Source organism: Macrobrachium nipponense, chromosome 5, assembly GCF_015104395.2.
Source record: "Macrobrachium nipponense isolate FS-2020 chromosome 5, ASM1510439v2, whole genome shotgun sequence".
NCBI lineage: Eukaryota > Metazoa > Arthropoda > Malacostraca > Decapoda > Palaemonidae > Macrobrachium > Macrobrachium nipponense.
Window position 1 is genome coordinate 110,281,692 of NC_061107.1, and position 15,477 is coordinate 110,297,168.

General features: G+C 40.2%; 1 protein-coding gene across 3 annotated transcripts in view; it reads left to right on the forward strand.

Annotated features, from left to right (window-relative positions):
• Positions 1-15,477, forward strand: part of LOC135215588 (aldehyde dehydrogenase, dimeric NADP-preferring-like) — a gene marked incomplete at its 5' end in the record, with an annotated part of 210,827 nt that overhangs the window by 22,891 nt on the left and 172,459 nt on the right. For all 3 annotated transcript variants that reach the window (XR_010314736.1, XR_010314735.1, XM_064250455.1), the window contains 2 exon segments: positions 6,121-6,221; positions 13,206-13,369. Coding sequence is in view for 1 of the 3 variants with exons in the window: in XM_064250455.1 (XP_064106525.1) it covers positions 6,121-6,221; positions 13,206-13,369 (265 nt within the window).

Here is a 15,477-nt window from a genome sequence, read left to right on the forward strand (position 1 = left end):
TGTCGACACTTTCGGAGATAGCCTCACTCGAAAGGTAAGGTTCCACATTTTACTACATACGCACATATGTACGTACAGTTTTTCTTGTATACCATGTACACTAATACACTTTATTTACAGGTACGTAGTACGTATTAAGTTAGGTATTGAATGGTCCAAATTGTTGTATTTCATTGTTTATTTGTCAATTTAGCTTTATTATAAAATTTACTGGGGTGTTTTTGTAGGGCCTGGAACAAATTAGGCAATTTACATGTAAAATGCGGTTCAAGATATGAAAAGCTCAGGTTACGAAGGCTGCCTCGGAACGGATTAATTTCGTATGTCGAGGTACCACTGTACTGAAAAAAACAGGTATCAACATATTCAGTGGGTTTTCCTTGAGTTTTTAACTAACAAAATTGGCAGTTTTAGGTATTTTTATATGTGTTTCTACTATTATTGGGTTCTAGCTATTCGGAGGGGTGTCTGATACCCCCCGAATATGGGTGGAACACTGTAGTATAATGTGATGAAAATGGTTATCCATAAGCCAGTATGTATAGTATTACCATGTCCATGATTACTGCCGTAAATTTTGTCATAAATTTATTCTCACAAAATGTTAGACGTGCTGACTTACTTAAGCACAGCGAAGCATAAAAATTGGGTTAACTTCCTTAAGCATAACTCAATATGGATAAATAGGTTAACTTTGGCACAAGTATGCAGTCATATTGCTGTATACTGTGAACTCTGATACTAATGTGTTTTTCTAAGATAGTAGTTATATATTATATTATATAATCACTATACATTTTATCTTAAAAGTAAATTTTTTAATGTTACCCCACCGAAGCAAATTTTTTAATGTTACGCCACCGAAGCTAACCTTGTACGCACTGTAAATCTAATTTGTTCAACAGCCCTAGGTTACTTGCAAGTCACAGGTAAATAAAGCTAATGGGCTTAACAATTAAGTACTTCAATGGAAATATTTTGCCAAATTAATTTTTATTAAGTTAGGTATGTACATACTAATTAAGTACAATTTCATTGCTAATGATGCTACTGTCAACTGAACAATACCTGCTAAAAGTAGGTCCGTTAATGAAAACATCAAATATAAATTAAGTACAATTGCAATGGCCGTTATATAGAAATTTAAAAGTTTAACCCTTAGTGGATGGGGTAATTTATCATTGTGCAGCACCCCAAACTGGGTAAACTTTGAGGTCGGCAAAATAAATAAAATGAAAAAATCTCATAAATGGAAAGAGGAAGATATGCAAATGCATATGGTATAAGAATTTTTTTTTTTTTTAATTCCCCTACCTTCCATGAGAGGTTAAAAATTACTATAGACAACCTGTTGTGGGGCCTCTTTTACAAGGCAATTGTAAATTTTACGAAGTTATACATGATTTTTCTAATAAATGAATTTATTATATTCTGGAAAATTATAATTACAGATCACACAATATCAAAACAGATAAAAATAGAATTAGTAACAAATTCTGATCATATTTGTAAAATATTGAAGTAAATTTACTGAGAACAAAGATGCAGTAGCTTTTTTGGCTTTATATGTTTTTTCTAATATTTCATTGCACTTTTCTTTGCAAATTACATTTATAAAGGACATACTATTATAAAAGATAAGAACTAAAACTAACAGCAACCCCTTGGTATATTTATGGGCAAATTTACAAAATGACATTATGTGAGAAAGAGAAAGCGGTACATCCTCCTTTGCAGCCAAGACCAAAATTAAGCCCTGAGCTGCCCAGTCTCTCATCTTATCCAGTGTAAAAAATGCCATTAGTAAATTAAGGGCTATAGAAGTAGTGGCACCTCTTTCCCGCCCGATTCCCTTCAAATCGAAGGCATGTAATATTGCCTCCCTAGGATCAGTCCATCCATCACCCGCAACCTGTTATTACTACTCCAGAGAACCTGTCCATTCATTACGGGGTAATAATCATGTATGCAAAGAGACACGTTTTCCTTGTGATGCTGTTATCAGTGGAGCAATACCTGCTAAAAGTAGGTCTGTGAAAGAAAACATCATAGTATATTCTGATACAAGTTCCCTGATATTAATCATAATTGGGGAACGTTATCACAGCACCTATTCAGTTCAGTAATTAAATACTAAAATTAACCAGTTGGTTTACTTAATACAGTTACCATCCGAGTTACGACCTGCGCGAGTTACGTCCACCCGTACTTACGACAGTGTCCGACAGGGGTCTTTTTTTTATATTTGGCGGCGTTTACTGTTTGGCAGCGCGGTAGCGTAGTGCGTGCAGCGCGGTATGACAGTTACGACGGCGCCGGACCCCCGCAGCAGCAGCATCCCAGAAGAACTGTTAGCAATAGAAGAAGAAAGGAAAGATGAAGAAGAAAGAAGAGAGGAAGAAAAGGAAGTTGTAGAAGAGGAGGAGCACGAACGAAAGTTTACTGTAAAGGGATTATCGGAAGCCATACAAATGCTTAATACAATGCTGCATAAATTGGAAGGAATGGATCCGAATGTTGAACGGTTTGCCCGGATAGAGAGATCTATGCAAGAAGTAATGAGGCCATACAAAGAAATCTACGATGAAAAGAAAAAGCAGAAGATCCAAACGACACTTAGCATGTTTGTCAAACGAACACGCCCGCCTCATCCAGCATCGAAGCCACCCCCTCCCCTACATCAGCCAGCGCAGTAACCACCCTTCCCATCCCATGCCTCGCCTGACTTAACAGCTGATCTTTCTTTCAACCGTGCGTATGAAGAAAGTGTTGATGACGTCGAACCAAGCACCAGTGAACATTAATTTTTGAGTGTTGTTTTGCTTATTTTTTTTACTGCATATGTATTTTCTATTTGTACTACAGCTGTATGTTCTATTTTTTAACTGTAACTTTTCTATTTTCGTATTTTGATCTTCATTTGTATTTTTGTATAATAAATTCAACTGCAGTAATAAAATATTTTATTTCTAAAACCATATTATATTAAGATGTATGTACGTAGTATATCAACTAAGCAACTGAAAAAAAAAAAGTTAAATACATTGCACCTACAGTATAATATTAAAAATATCTCTATGATAAAATGATAAAAGTGAAACTGAACAAAGGCCATAAAAACTGATAAATACATAAAACAAGCTTGTACGTATAGTACAACAGTAATATTATTCAAAAGAAAAAGCAGAAGATCCAAACGACACTTAGCATGTTTGTCAAACGAACAACAAACAAAGCCCGCCTCATCCAGCATCGAAGCCACCCCCTCCCCTACATGGGCCAGCGCAGTAACCACCCCACCCCCTTCCCCATCCCCTGCCTCGCTGACTTAACAGCTGATCTTTACTTTCGACCGTGCGTATGATAAAAGTGAAACTAAAAGGCATAAAAATGATAAATACATAAACAGCTTGTACGTATAGTACGTATTATTCAACAGAAAAAGTATGATAAAAGTGAAACTAAAAGGCATAAAAATTATAAATAAACAGCTTGTATATACATATGTACAGTAATATTATTCAACAGAAAAGCATGATAAAATTATAAAAGTGAAACTAAAAGGCATAAAAATGATAAATAAACAGCTTGTATATACACAATAATATTATTCAACAGAAAAAGTTACTTAAAAATGCAACACATTCATATCATATGTCCTCGAGTACAGTATAATCTTCCACTTTAACAGAGTACTTATAATCCACGTGTCGGCCATTTTGGCTGGTATTTTCGACTAACGACCATTCTGACATACGACCTGTTGGTCGGAACGGATCTAGGTCGTAACTCGGATGGTAACTGTACTATAGTTTTGAAGTTCAGCACAGTCAATGAGTCGGATGCAAATGACGATGTCGAAATGCTCCTTCCAAAATTGACGCAAGGTGAGGTTTGTGGTATCGGTGATGTCGAAACATCTCTTGGAAAGATGTTTCGTGTACAGCTTCTTAAAGTTCGCTATCACTTGCCGGTCCATGGGCTGGAGGAGAGGGGTGGTGTTGGGCGGAAGAAAAAGAATCTTAACGAAGGAATACTCCGCTAGGATATCTTCCTCGAGGCCAGGAGGGTGGGGAGGGCCATTGTCCAACACCAGGAGACATTTCAGGGGGAGGTGCTTCTCTTGCAAAAAACTCTTCACAGTTGGGCCGAAACACAGATTTACCCATTCGGTGAACAAAAGCCTCGTTACCCAGGCTTTTGCATTAGCCCTCCACATCACTGGAAGCTTCTCCTTCAACACTTTGTGGGCCTTGAAGGCTCGAGGAGTCTCGGAGTGATACACCAGTAGGGGCTTCACCTTGCAATCCCCACTGGCGTTTGAACAAAGTGCGAGTGTAAGCCTGTCTTTCATAGGCTTATGCCCTGGTAGCTTCTTCTCTTCCTCTGTGATGTATGTCCGACAAGGCATTTTTTTCCAAAAAAGGCCAGTCTCATCACAGTTGAAGACTTGCTGAGAACTGTAGCCTTCCTTGGTCATCATCTCGTCAAACGTCTTTTTAAAGGCTTCGGCCGCTTTCGTGTCCGAGCTGGCAGCCTCCCCATGACGCACCACCGAATGGATGCCAGTCCGTTTACGGAATTTCTCGAACCAGCCATGCGAAGCCTTGAACTCTGGGGTTGGCGTTGAAGTCCCTTCCCCTCCGTCGTCTTCCGCCTGCGCAATCAAATCGCCGAAAATAGCACTGGCCTTGTGAGCGATTGCCGTCTCTGTTACTGTATCGCCAGCGATTTCTTTTTCTTTTATCCAGATGAGGAGCAGCCGTTCCATCTCGTCGTGCACGTGGCTCCTCTTGCTGGACAAAATAGTGATGCCCTTCAACGGTGTAGTTGCTTTGATGGCATCCTTCTTTTTAAGGATTACGGCCGTATTCCTTTGCGATCACACTCAATCGCATACCAGCTTCGTACTTCTTTATGATCTCCATCTTTGTCTCCAAAGAGAGCATGCGCTTCTTTCCGTGAATTTCAACTTACTTGGGACCCATGACTACGTTAATTTACGTAGTTACACAATACAGTCTTCGCACAACACGATAATATGTACTGCAACGAAATCACTAACGAATTTAGGTTACTAAACAAAATCGTTGGAGCGAACGAATGCCGATTGCGTACGGTAAAGTTTTGGGTGCGGAGTGGCCGAGCTAAGGGACGCTAACACGTATGTATAGAAGATGCATGATGGGAGGGATGCTGTCCAATTAGAGAGAAGGATCTCATGGCTTGGCTAGCATCAGGAACCAATGGGAGAGCAGGAGGATGGTGGCGAGTCTACTATAACTAAGATGGTGGCGTGCGGCGCGAGTTTCAAAATTGTTATGGGGCGAATCTCGGACTTTCAGAAACCTTTCGTATCTTGAAAACTTTTCGTATGTAGAGCAGTAAAATTTTTCGTCTTTGCTTTCGTAACTTGGATTTTTCGTAAGTTGAGCCTTTCGTATCTCGAGGTACTACTGTAAAGTGAATATTTTTGTTGTTGTTTCTATTACCTTTTAAGGTAATGATATTTCTTTCAGTGTTGTAGTTACGTAATATATATTTAAAAGATACAGTACCATAAACCTCAGCATCAGCAAACTTTCTCAAGAGTCCAAGAATGTAACCTCCCTATTAAATTTGTTAATTATGGGAAAATTACTTTTAAATAACATGGTTTTAAATCACACAGCATCCTCACAATGTGACTGTACAAGAATTGCTGTTTGTTCTCACATATAGTAATAGTTTTTGAATACCCACAGGTAAGATGTTAGTTTGTGATCTATGAAACATGAAATTTGTGTGACATTGAAAATGCTTTACACATTTTGAATATAAATGAATTCAGTGAAATAGAACTTTAGCTGATGGAGAAAGTTTGCAAAATGCACACTTTGAGTGCAGATTTTTTTCAACATTATTTCCAATTTTTTCTATATATCGGTAAGATAAGATATACTGAAGCCTTTCAGTATTTTTTGTAATATTTTCATGATTGGCTTGTTATTCTTAATATCAAGGTTAGTGGTTTTACCATAAACCCAAAACAAACATAGGAAGAGTCTTAACTCAATAGATGTACGTACGTATATCAAATGGTTGGGTAAAGATTTGTATGGTGATATCACTCTTTTCTAGGGGCAATTGCTGCTGGGAACTGTGTTATTCTCAAACCATCTGATCTTGCTCCTGCAACTGCTGAGGCACTTGCGACACTGCTGCCAAAATATTTGGATAATGTAAGTTAAAATGTAAATTAAGCTCGTTGAATTACTTTTAGGTTTCCGTTGGTAAGTGAGTTACGTATTTACTTTTATGGAATATTATGGAATAATCACTGAACCATAACTGAAAAGCTTATACTCATTCATCAGTTTTCCTACTCATATGATTGTATTTCTCATTTATCCTACCACACAACTTCATTAGTCATTTTTTTACCTGCATGATTATGTGTTTCTTATTTTCACTTTACTTTCAACACATCAATCAATAATAAAGGAATGCCTAAGTTATCCTTGTTCTCATTATCTGGACTAACAAAAAGTACCAGACCAACAAGTGGCCCTGAAAAATACTGGTTGAAACAATTATCAGCCTTGATTACCTCAGAGTATAGGTTTTTTTCTTAGTCAAAATTTTTTTTGAACCTTATATGTAATATATAAATATAAATTTTATTTTCAAATTTACCCAGGAAAAAATTGCTAACCATAACCTAGTCTAGGCTAGATTGTTTCCAATGTATTATCAGATTACCTATTTCATTGTTCTTTCTATCACTAGGCTGTATTAGACATCTCAGTTTTACCATTATTTAATGAATCAAACTATTGTGTGGGAAACTCCTTACACAACAATCTTTCATAATGTTTTTGTGTATTAACATATTTTCATATGATCATCTTATTGTAGAGTCATTAGTATCATCTGTCATCATAAGAGAATTACTGATTTGAATTTTTATTGTGAATTGCCTTCTGTCAGTTCACCATGTATTTGTGGATCTCTCTCTAGAACTTTCCCCCTTATTCGTGGAAAATTTTCCTATTCGCAGTATTTTTCTATGAGAAATATCCACAAATTCCTGTTTATATCAATTTCATTGTAAAATGCACTGTATGTGATAAAACTATTAAAAAAGGCCAGATAAAAATTTTGAGTTGGTTTTTCTTGAGTTTTAACGAACAAAATAGGCAGTTTTAAGCGTTTTAAAGGGGTTTCAACTATTCGCAGATTCTAGCTATTCCCGGTGGGGGAGGGGGGGGTTGGTGGTGGTGGTCTGGTACGCATCCCCCAGCGAATATGGGGGGAACACTATGTTATTTGGATAAGTTGTTTGTGCAAAATCCAAAGTATCTGTCCTATTGGTGTGTTGCTGTACCTCGGGGAATTGATACCCTTCTTTGAATGTCCATTCTTTTCTCCACTACTGACTCCCAGTGCAGAAGTGTGTAACGACACGTCCTTCGAGTCCTACTAGATCATGAGGAACTCCTCTGCAGATGGCTATGTCAAATGTACGCTCTCACAAAAAGCGAACAGTACTTTCATCATACTCCGAAGAATATGTTGGACTGGAAGACAGATGCAGTCTCATTAGGACTACATTTATATCTTTCTTCCTTTGGGTAGGCCCACAGGGCCTGGGAACTCCTTTTTCCTTGGACCGGTGGTGGATGCTCAAGTTATGTTTGCTTACTCGGCTCCTTCAAGAGGACAGGTTGCATCTCGCCTATTGTGTGCGGTTCTGGTGGTGAGAAGGATGTGAGGGTGACTGGCCTCTCTCCCTTCCCCCTCCTCGTCCTTCTACTCTCCTCTTCCTTTGGGTAGAGGGTAGGACTCGATCTTACACTTGCTGGTCAGGCATTTGATGTGGTAACCCTATACATCGAGTTTCCTTTCTATTTGAGGTCCTTTACATTAATGCCCACCTCCTACCACTCTTCAATCTGAAACCTGGGCTGAAAGGCAAAGTGGAGTGTTTACATCTGGGCAGGCAGGTCTACTCGCCTACTAGACAGTAGTTACTGCCTAAACACCTTGTTCAAGAATTTAATGGCTGTGTTCCAGCTCCGCCGTAGACTAAGTCCTAGTGTAAAGGACCACAGGTTTATATAGTTAGGAAAAATATAATTTTAATTTGAAGAAAAAATTCAATGAAAAACATTATTTGAAAGATCATATTGTGCAACGTTAATCCAATAAAAGAGCATCATATTATCAAAACATCAGCAAGTGACATTGCTTAATTTGTGACTTAGACTACAACTTAGAAAATTGAGCTAATATGGTTAACCTTATTCTATGATGCAATACTGTTAGCTTTATACCATAATACAAGGACATGCTATTAATTAGCTTTTAAGAGGCAATACAACACTTTGTAGGAGGTTAGTGTGCCCACGAGTTAATACGATAACACCGTGCCCATAAGGGTGATGCCTATAACAAGTGCCAATTATCCAATCAGCTTAATAGCTGTAGTACAGTACAGTATTTCTTGCCTGAGAATATACACAATCACAAGAAAAAATAGAGAAGGAAGGAATATTTAATTACGCACAGCAAATAAAATCACATGGATAACTTGGGAAATTGCAATACTTTAAACAACCTAGTCTTAGTAGGCCAAAGCTTAATTGATAGCCTTTGTACTGGCTTTTACTTATTCCTTATACCATGAGATAGCATGAAGTGCCTATAATATGGCACAGCCTTTGATAAGCCTATTGCCTTTAAGGGGCTTGCTATTAAGAACTGGCTATGCCTCTGAGGGCATTTTCAAAGAGGTTAACCAATTTATATAGCCAGAATCTCTGGCAAGTGGCACTCTCCATAAGCAGAGTATAAGATGAAAGAAGTTGCCAAAATAAAGCATAAAATGAGAGGGAAAGGAAAGCTTTAAAAGGTGAAGTAATAGAAGAGTACAAGTAGAAACAGTTACCAAATGATAAGAAGGAAGTATGTAATAGGTGAAGAACCTGGTATCCTTCTCTGGATGGGGACAGAATTCTCCTTAATATTAGGGTATTAGTTGGAAGAGAGAGACTATCAAACTCTCTTAGGTTTCTTGGAGCCTTGATGTCAGTTATCTCTCTTTCTTGGACCTCTCCAAAGTTGCGTTGATGACTCTGTAGGGGGACTTGGGAGACCCAGGTCCAATGAAGATGCCTGAGTGCCATCTGCTCCGGCTACTGTGACAACAGGAACAGTGGCACTCTTCCACAGTCCTAACATCATTAATCTCAGTTCCTTGAGTTCTTCAGCCAAGATTGATTCAACAGTCCTTACTCAAGGACTGGTCATCTCCGGACGTGGAGGAAGAGGAGGTTATCGTTGGTGTAATTGACTCACAGGTAGGGGTGCCTGACTCGGGCACGGGTTGCTAGGCCACACCTTGGGCAAGTTTCCACTGTGGTCATGAGGGTCTGGGAGAGTTCCTACCAGAATTGGTTTGCCCTCTCACCTGCACTGGTAGCAGGGCCAAACTGGGAGGTTAAGAGGCAGCCTGTACTGGGATCTCTGAGAAGGAGATGCGTCTTGCCCTGGCACTGGCACAAATGCAGTTCCAGGTGCAGGGAGAGGATTCGAAATTGACTCACCGTCCAGGATGGGCAGAGTATGGGACTGCTGAGGGACTTCAAATGGCACTGGCAGTGAGTTAGACGTAGGTCTATGAGGACCATGGGAGCTTGTTGGAGCTATGTAAGGGTGTGAGCCCTTGGATCATCTGAACGTAAGAGGAGACTTATAATCTTTTCCCAGCAGTACGTCATACCCTCCAGTAATGTAAGTCGCTATTGCCAGAGTAGTACACATTGTAGATCATTGTGGTCTTGTGACCCTCAACTGGATGTGTGGAAGAATCATTTTAGCGTGGTTGGGGCTCTCAGTTGTGACGAGCTAGTGCCGATCAATCCTAGCTCCATGGGGAATTCTATCTTTCCACATTATAGATGTTTGCCCACCAGTCATCAAATGCTCTGACTTAGTGGGCAGGATAGTTACCTCTGGTAGGCGCCACAGATATAGGGCCGTGAGCTGGGGGGACTTATGGAAAAAGGATATGTCGGTGCCATGGTAATGGGTCGAGTTTTACTGGGGCAATTTACTTTGGCTCATGAAGAGGTGTGCCCATGCACCCTGCATGTAGTGTAATTACTGAGGCTGAAATCAGGCTTTGGTACTGGCTCACAGGAGCAGGTCTATTTTTCCAATTCCAGTGACTTTTGTAATTCTGATTTTTAGGGTGCCCATGGAGTGCCTAGGTTTATTGCAGGCTTCCTTGGTGGATTATTCGACCACTGGGTTGGCTGGGAGTTAGCAGAAGGGGGCCGGGGGGGTGAATTTTCCCCTCGAAGGATTGGATTTTGCTCATGGTGGGTATCGAAGGCATCGCCCCTCAGACAGCACTCTCGGCGTCAGGCCATCTACGAAAGGCTGAAGTTTTCTTGGCCAGCCACTCTGACCAGGTTTGGCTGTCCTCTTTGGCAAACTTCTCCATCTCTGCTTCCACCAGTCCGCAGTTATCTCAAAAGCTCTTATTATTGCCTCCCGGAATAGGGTAATGCTCCTTTGATCCCCTGCTGAGAGAGCATTAAACATGGTGGCACACTTGCCTTCTGATTGCCTTCCCAAAGGAGAGCTATTTTGCCAGGATCAGGCTTATAGGTATCTAATACCCACTCCATATGGTCGAGCCAGGCTTCAGGCTCAGCCTTGTCCCATTTCTCAATGAGAAATCCCACACTGCTGAGCAAGGAATGTGGAGAAGGGGTTGCCAAGGGGTACACACCCTATGGAGGAGTGATGTAGTGGTTGCATTTGACAATGTTTTCAAGGGTCACTTGTAAGAGAGAGAGAGAGAGAAAGAGAGAGAGAGACTGCTTGTTTTGGTTGTTGTCTTGTTGGATTGTTTGTGTTTGTTGGAGGCAATAGGAAGGGTTTGGATGTTTTGTATATTTGCTGTATCGTGTTTTGTATTTATTTGTTGTTGTCAGAAGGTAGCAGTCTGTATTTGGCAGTTTTTGGGACAGTCAGTCTGATCAGAGGTAGTAAGTTGTTGTTGTATGTTTTCTGGATTGTTTTTATATTGTGTAATTGAGTTTATTGTGCTTGTGTTCATTTGAAGGTTGTTGAGCTTGTGAGTTTCTGCTGTGTTTGATTTGTGAATTATTGTGTGTGTGAGTTGTTGTGAACTCTTGATGTTGGTTGGTGTTTGTTTGTGTTGTTGATTTGTTGTGTTTTGAGTTGTGTAGTCTTGATGTTGATTGGTGTTTGTTTGTGGTGAAATTGTGGTGTTTGTTGAGCTGTGTGAAATTTTTGTGTCGTAGGTGTTTGTGTTAATTATTTATCGTGCTTCATATGGTCTTGATGCTTGTTTGTTTTGTTTTTGTTTTTTAGTGTTCAGTGGGAGTTGATGATAGTGGTTTGTTGTTTTGTCACTAGTAGTGGTGGAGTTGTTTGTCGACAGCCACACTACGCTGAAAGCACAGCTTCTCGCCCTGATTTCGTCAAGTTTCCTGGTGAGTAAATGTGTTTGAGATTGTGTTTTTTGCCTTGCTGAACGAAGTTTCCTGTTTGTAACTAAAGGAACAGAAAGGGGAAAGTGTGGCTGGGGGAAATTTGTAAGCCAGCAGTGGTCAACGTAAATTTGGGGAGGTCTTGCTTGCTTTTGTTTTTTTTAGCTTGTGATCCCACCACAACCCTGGGCTGCCATAGCAAGTTGATGCACCCTTTCCTTCTTCGTCTCCTCTCCTTCTCCTCCTCTGCTCTTTCTGCTGCTTTCACTGCTCTCTCTTCTTTTGTTCGCAGCGTTAATCTATGTAATTGTGCCCTAAGATGCCTCCTAATGCCCTGCTTCTTCTAAGGCTTCTGGCAAAGAGCCTACTTGCTAGAGGAAGGTCATGACACTCCAGGAGAAGGTAGCCCGACATTATGGAGTAAATGAGAGTACTGTACGGTCCATCAAGAAATAGGTGGAGATAAGGAAGGCTGTGATTGTTAGCTTCTACAGTAGTACCAAGAAGGTTTCCACTGTGCTCTCGACACCAACATCATTTGCAAGAAGGCATGACACCTCATACTAGCAGTTTTCAACTGTTACGGAAGGCAGCAACATATGGAAAGCAGACTTCTTAGGTTTCGACAAGCCTGCCTTAGAAGAAGAGGAATAGGAAGAAGCAGGACCATTGTCAGCTCCTGAAGGTTTCCAGGCCAGCAAGGGTTGGTTCCACTATTTTCAAAGGTGGTTCCAACTGAAGAGTTTCCCTGCATGGGGAAGCAGCATTGGCAGACATGGAAGCAGCCACGATATATCCCAAGACCTTCAAGAAAATCATTAGGGACAAGGGCTCATGAAGAGCAAAGCCAAGAGCCCCCAGGTACAAGGCCTAGAAGGATAGGGGTACCCTCATGTGTGGCAATGCTGCTGGCTTCATGCTGAAACCAGGTCTCATTTACAAGGTTGCAAACCCCAGGACCCTCAAGAATAAGAAGAGGCTCTTTCTGCCCGTGTTTTGGATGCACAACCCCAATGCCTGGATCACCAAAGTCCTTATATCTAATTGGTTCATTCAGAGCTTCATCCCTCAAATTAAGAATTACCCCAACAACTTGTACATGGAGTTCAAGGTTTTGATGATTATGGATAATGTTGGTGGCCACCCTCAGGATCTTTATTATGAGGGAGCGTAGCTCGAGTTTGCCAATACCACCTCACTCCTCTTAAACTCAGACAGAGAAGCAGCACTTCAGCATAACAGAACCTTTGGGTCTGGCCTACTTATAAGTCACAAAGTCTGTTAAGTAATATTCCTTACTTTATAGTCAGGGCATGAATATTTTGAATACATCTTACAGCTAATAGCAACTCCATAGCTGCTTACCTAAATTAACTTGTAATAAAGTTTCAGTTTAAGAGTTTTGTGTAAAGATGTATCGCATCAAGAATGGGAGCTTAGCAAAAAGTAATTACAATAAAGTAACTGATAAATACAGATAAATTACAGAAATCTTTTAAGTGTAGGTCTGTTAAGTTTAGGCATTTCCTTCATTTTTAATACTAGTAGTGCATTGAGGTAAGAGGTGAGTCCCATTGCTGGATGAAGTTGGGAGATTCACACCTGTAACATGCACAATGTAATTTGTGTACTTTAATTGCCAATTTGGTTATTGTTACTTTATTTATATAACTATAGCTGTGTTTTTTGTAACTTTAGGACTGTTATCGTGTTGTATGTGGAGGGATTCCAGAAACCACTGAACTTTTAAAGGAACGTTTTGACTATATTTTCTACACTGGCTCGCCACAAGTTGGAAAAATAATAAGAGAAGCAGCCAACAAGCACTTGACACCAACTACTTTGGAACTAGGGGGCAAAAGGTATGTTGTAAATTGTGCAGTTATCATAAACTTCCATATTAAGGGGAGTGCAGACACCATAAGGCCCCATGATAAAGTAAATGACTGTTTCTACCTTATGATTGAAAGGATTTGCTTCAAATTTCTACCACTTATTTTACAACTAATAATGAAAATTTGCTTGTTGGGAAGTTGAGAAATTTGAGCTCTTTAAGTTCATTTGTTTTTCATTTGTAATATATAGTTATACTACACACTAAATTTACTACACACTGTAAAAGTTTCGTTGAATTGCCTTGGTCTTCTTGGAGAAATAAGCATTTATTTTTGGAAAAAAGTAAGTTTTGAGAAAACAGCAAAAGCAAAACAAAATTTTGGGCTTTCAGGAAACCTGAGAGAAGTACAAGAAATGAACAAAATTGTCCTAAACCAATCTAAAAAAATTTTTGTATCAACAATGCTTCAAGATACGTTTATTTACACTTCCTATTCCTCTTACCTCCCCTTTACACTCCCCAATTTCACACCCACTCCACAACTTGTCACATCCATTCTTAAAAAGAACATTGGCACTGCACCCGGTATCAATAAAAGCAACCAAACACACCCCTTTGCACCTCACTTTTACACTCGTACATTCATAAACTCTATCTCCAAACCCTTTTTCATGTAACAATCTTTCACACACATGCATCACTCTTACTGCCCGCATACCAGATGACCCACCCAACTGAATCCCCTTTTCACTTAGTTTCCCGAATTCCCAGCCTGACTCATACTCTTTTGCCTACACACACTCACTACATGACCTTCCATTCCACATTTTGCACGCTGTTCTTTACACATCTTAGCATAATGCCCGTTCTTCCCGCAGTTTCTGGAAGCTACGTTCATATGGGTACCCCCATTAGCTATGTGCCCTACTTGTAACATTTAATATCCCTATCTTTCTTACATTCGCGCTCTAAATGCCCCGTTTGCCCACACCCGAAACACGCCTCTTAACACCCACCGACACTCATTCTTCTTGTATCCTGGCTTACCACATCTGTAACACCGACACTCATTCTTCTTGTATCCTGGCTTACCACATCTGTAACACTGCTGCTCTCCCTCACAACTAACTGACCCTACTCTTCCGACACTCACACTCCTATCTCTTTTAGGCCTAACTACACTCATGGTACTTACTCTAACGCTCCTATCAACTACTTGCTCTGCCATTCGCCTTGGCCCCTCTAAAACTGCCTCCCTACAGCTCTTAAACTCTGGCATAACCTCAGCTACTTCAGTCCTAACACTAACACTTCTACTCTCTTTCATACACCTATCTAACTTGTAATCCTCTACTATTTCTAAAATGTCGTTCCACATCGTATTTTTTCCTTGCGTTTCAGATTCATAAATTCATATACGCTCTCTGGTACAGTTGCCAACAACTTTCGCGCTAACACCTTACACTCATTTATCCCTTCGTCCCAAACTTTTTCATAGCTATGTTTCCAACCAGCACACATACATCGACAACGACTCACCAACATTCATTCTTGCCTCTTCAAAACTTTGCTTTCTCCTATATCTAACACTACTCTTTATCATTTTTGCCTGTCCCACAATCCATGCTTTCACACTTTCATACGGCACATTCCCTACACTCATCAGTCTTACTAGTCTTTCCCTTAGCCCTTTTCTTACACTCAACTTCCTTCTTACCCTTCTGCTCTGATTTCTCCCCATCCTGTGTCTTCTTCTTCCCCTTACTTGCCACAACCTTATCACTTTCATCATTTATACTCTAATCCACTTGTTCTTTCACTTTCTTAATCGCTCCTGGCCCGTCACAAGACCCAGTAGGCCTACCTCCTACAGCTCCCTCTCCCATGTATCCTTTCATCACCTCCAGCACTGTATTCAACATTACTCCAAATTTTTCGTCAGTTTTCTCAACCATTCTCTCTTCCGCTCTTTTCACCTCTTCCATTTCCACTTTCGCACTCCTTAGCATTCCTCTCGTTTCTTCTAACTTGCTCTTCAGCTCCTCACACTCTACATTCAACCTCTCATTCTCCACTTCCAATCTTTCCTTAGCTTCCCTCGCCAACTGCAACTCCTCCTTCAGCCTCTCCATC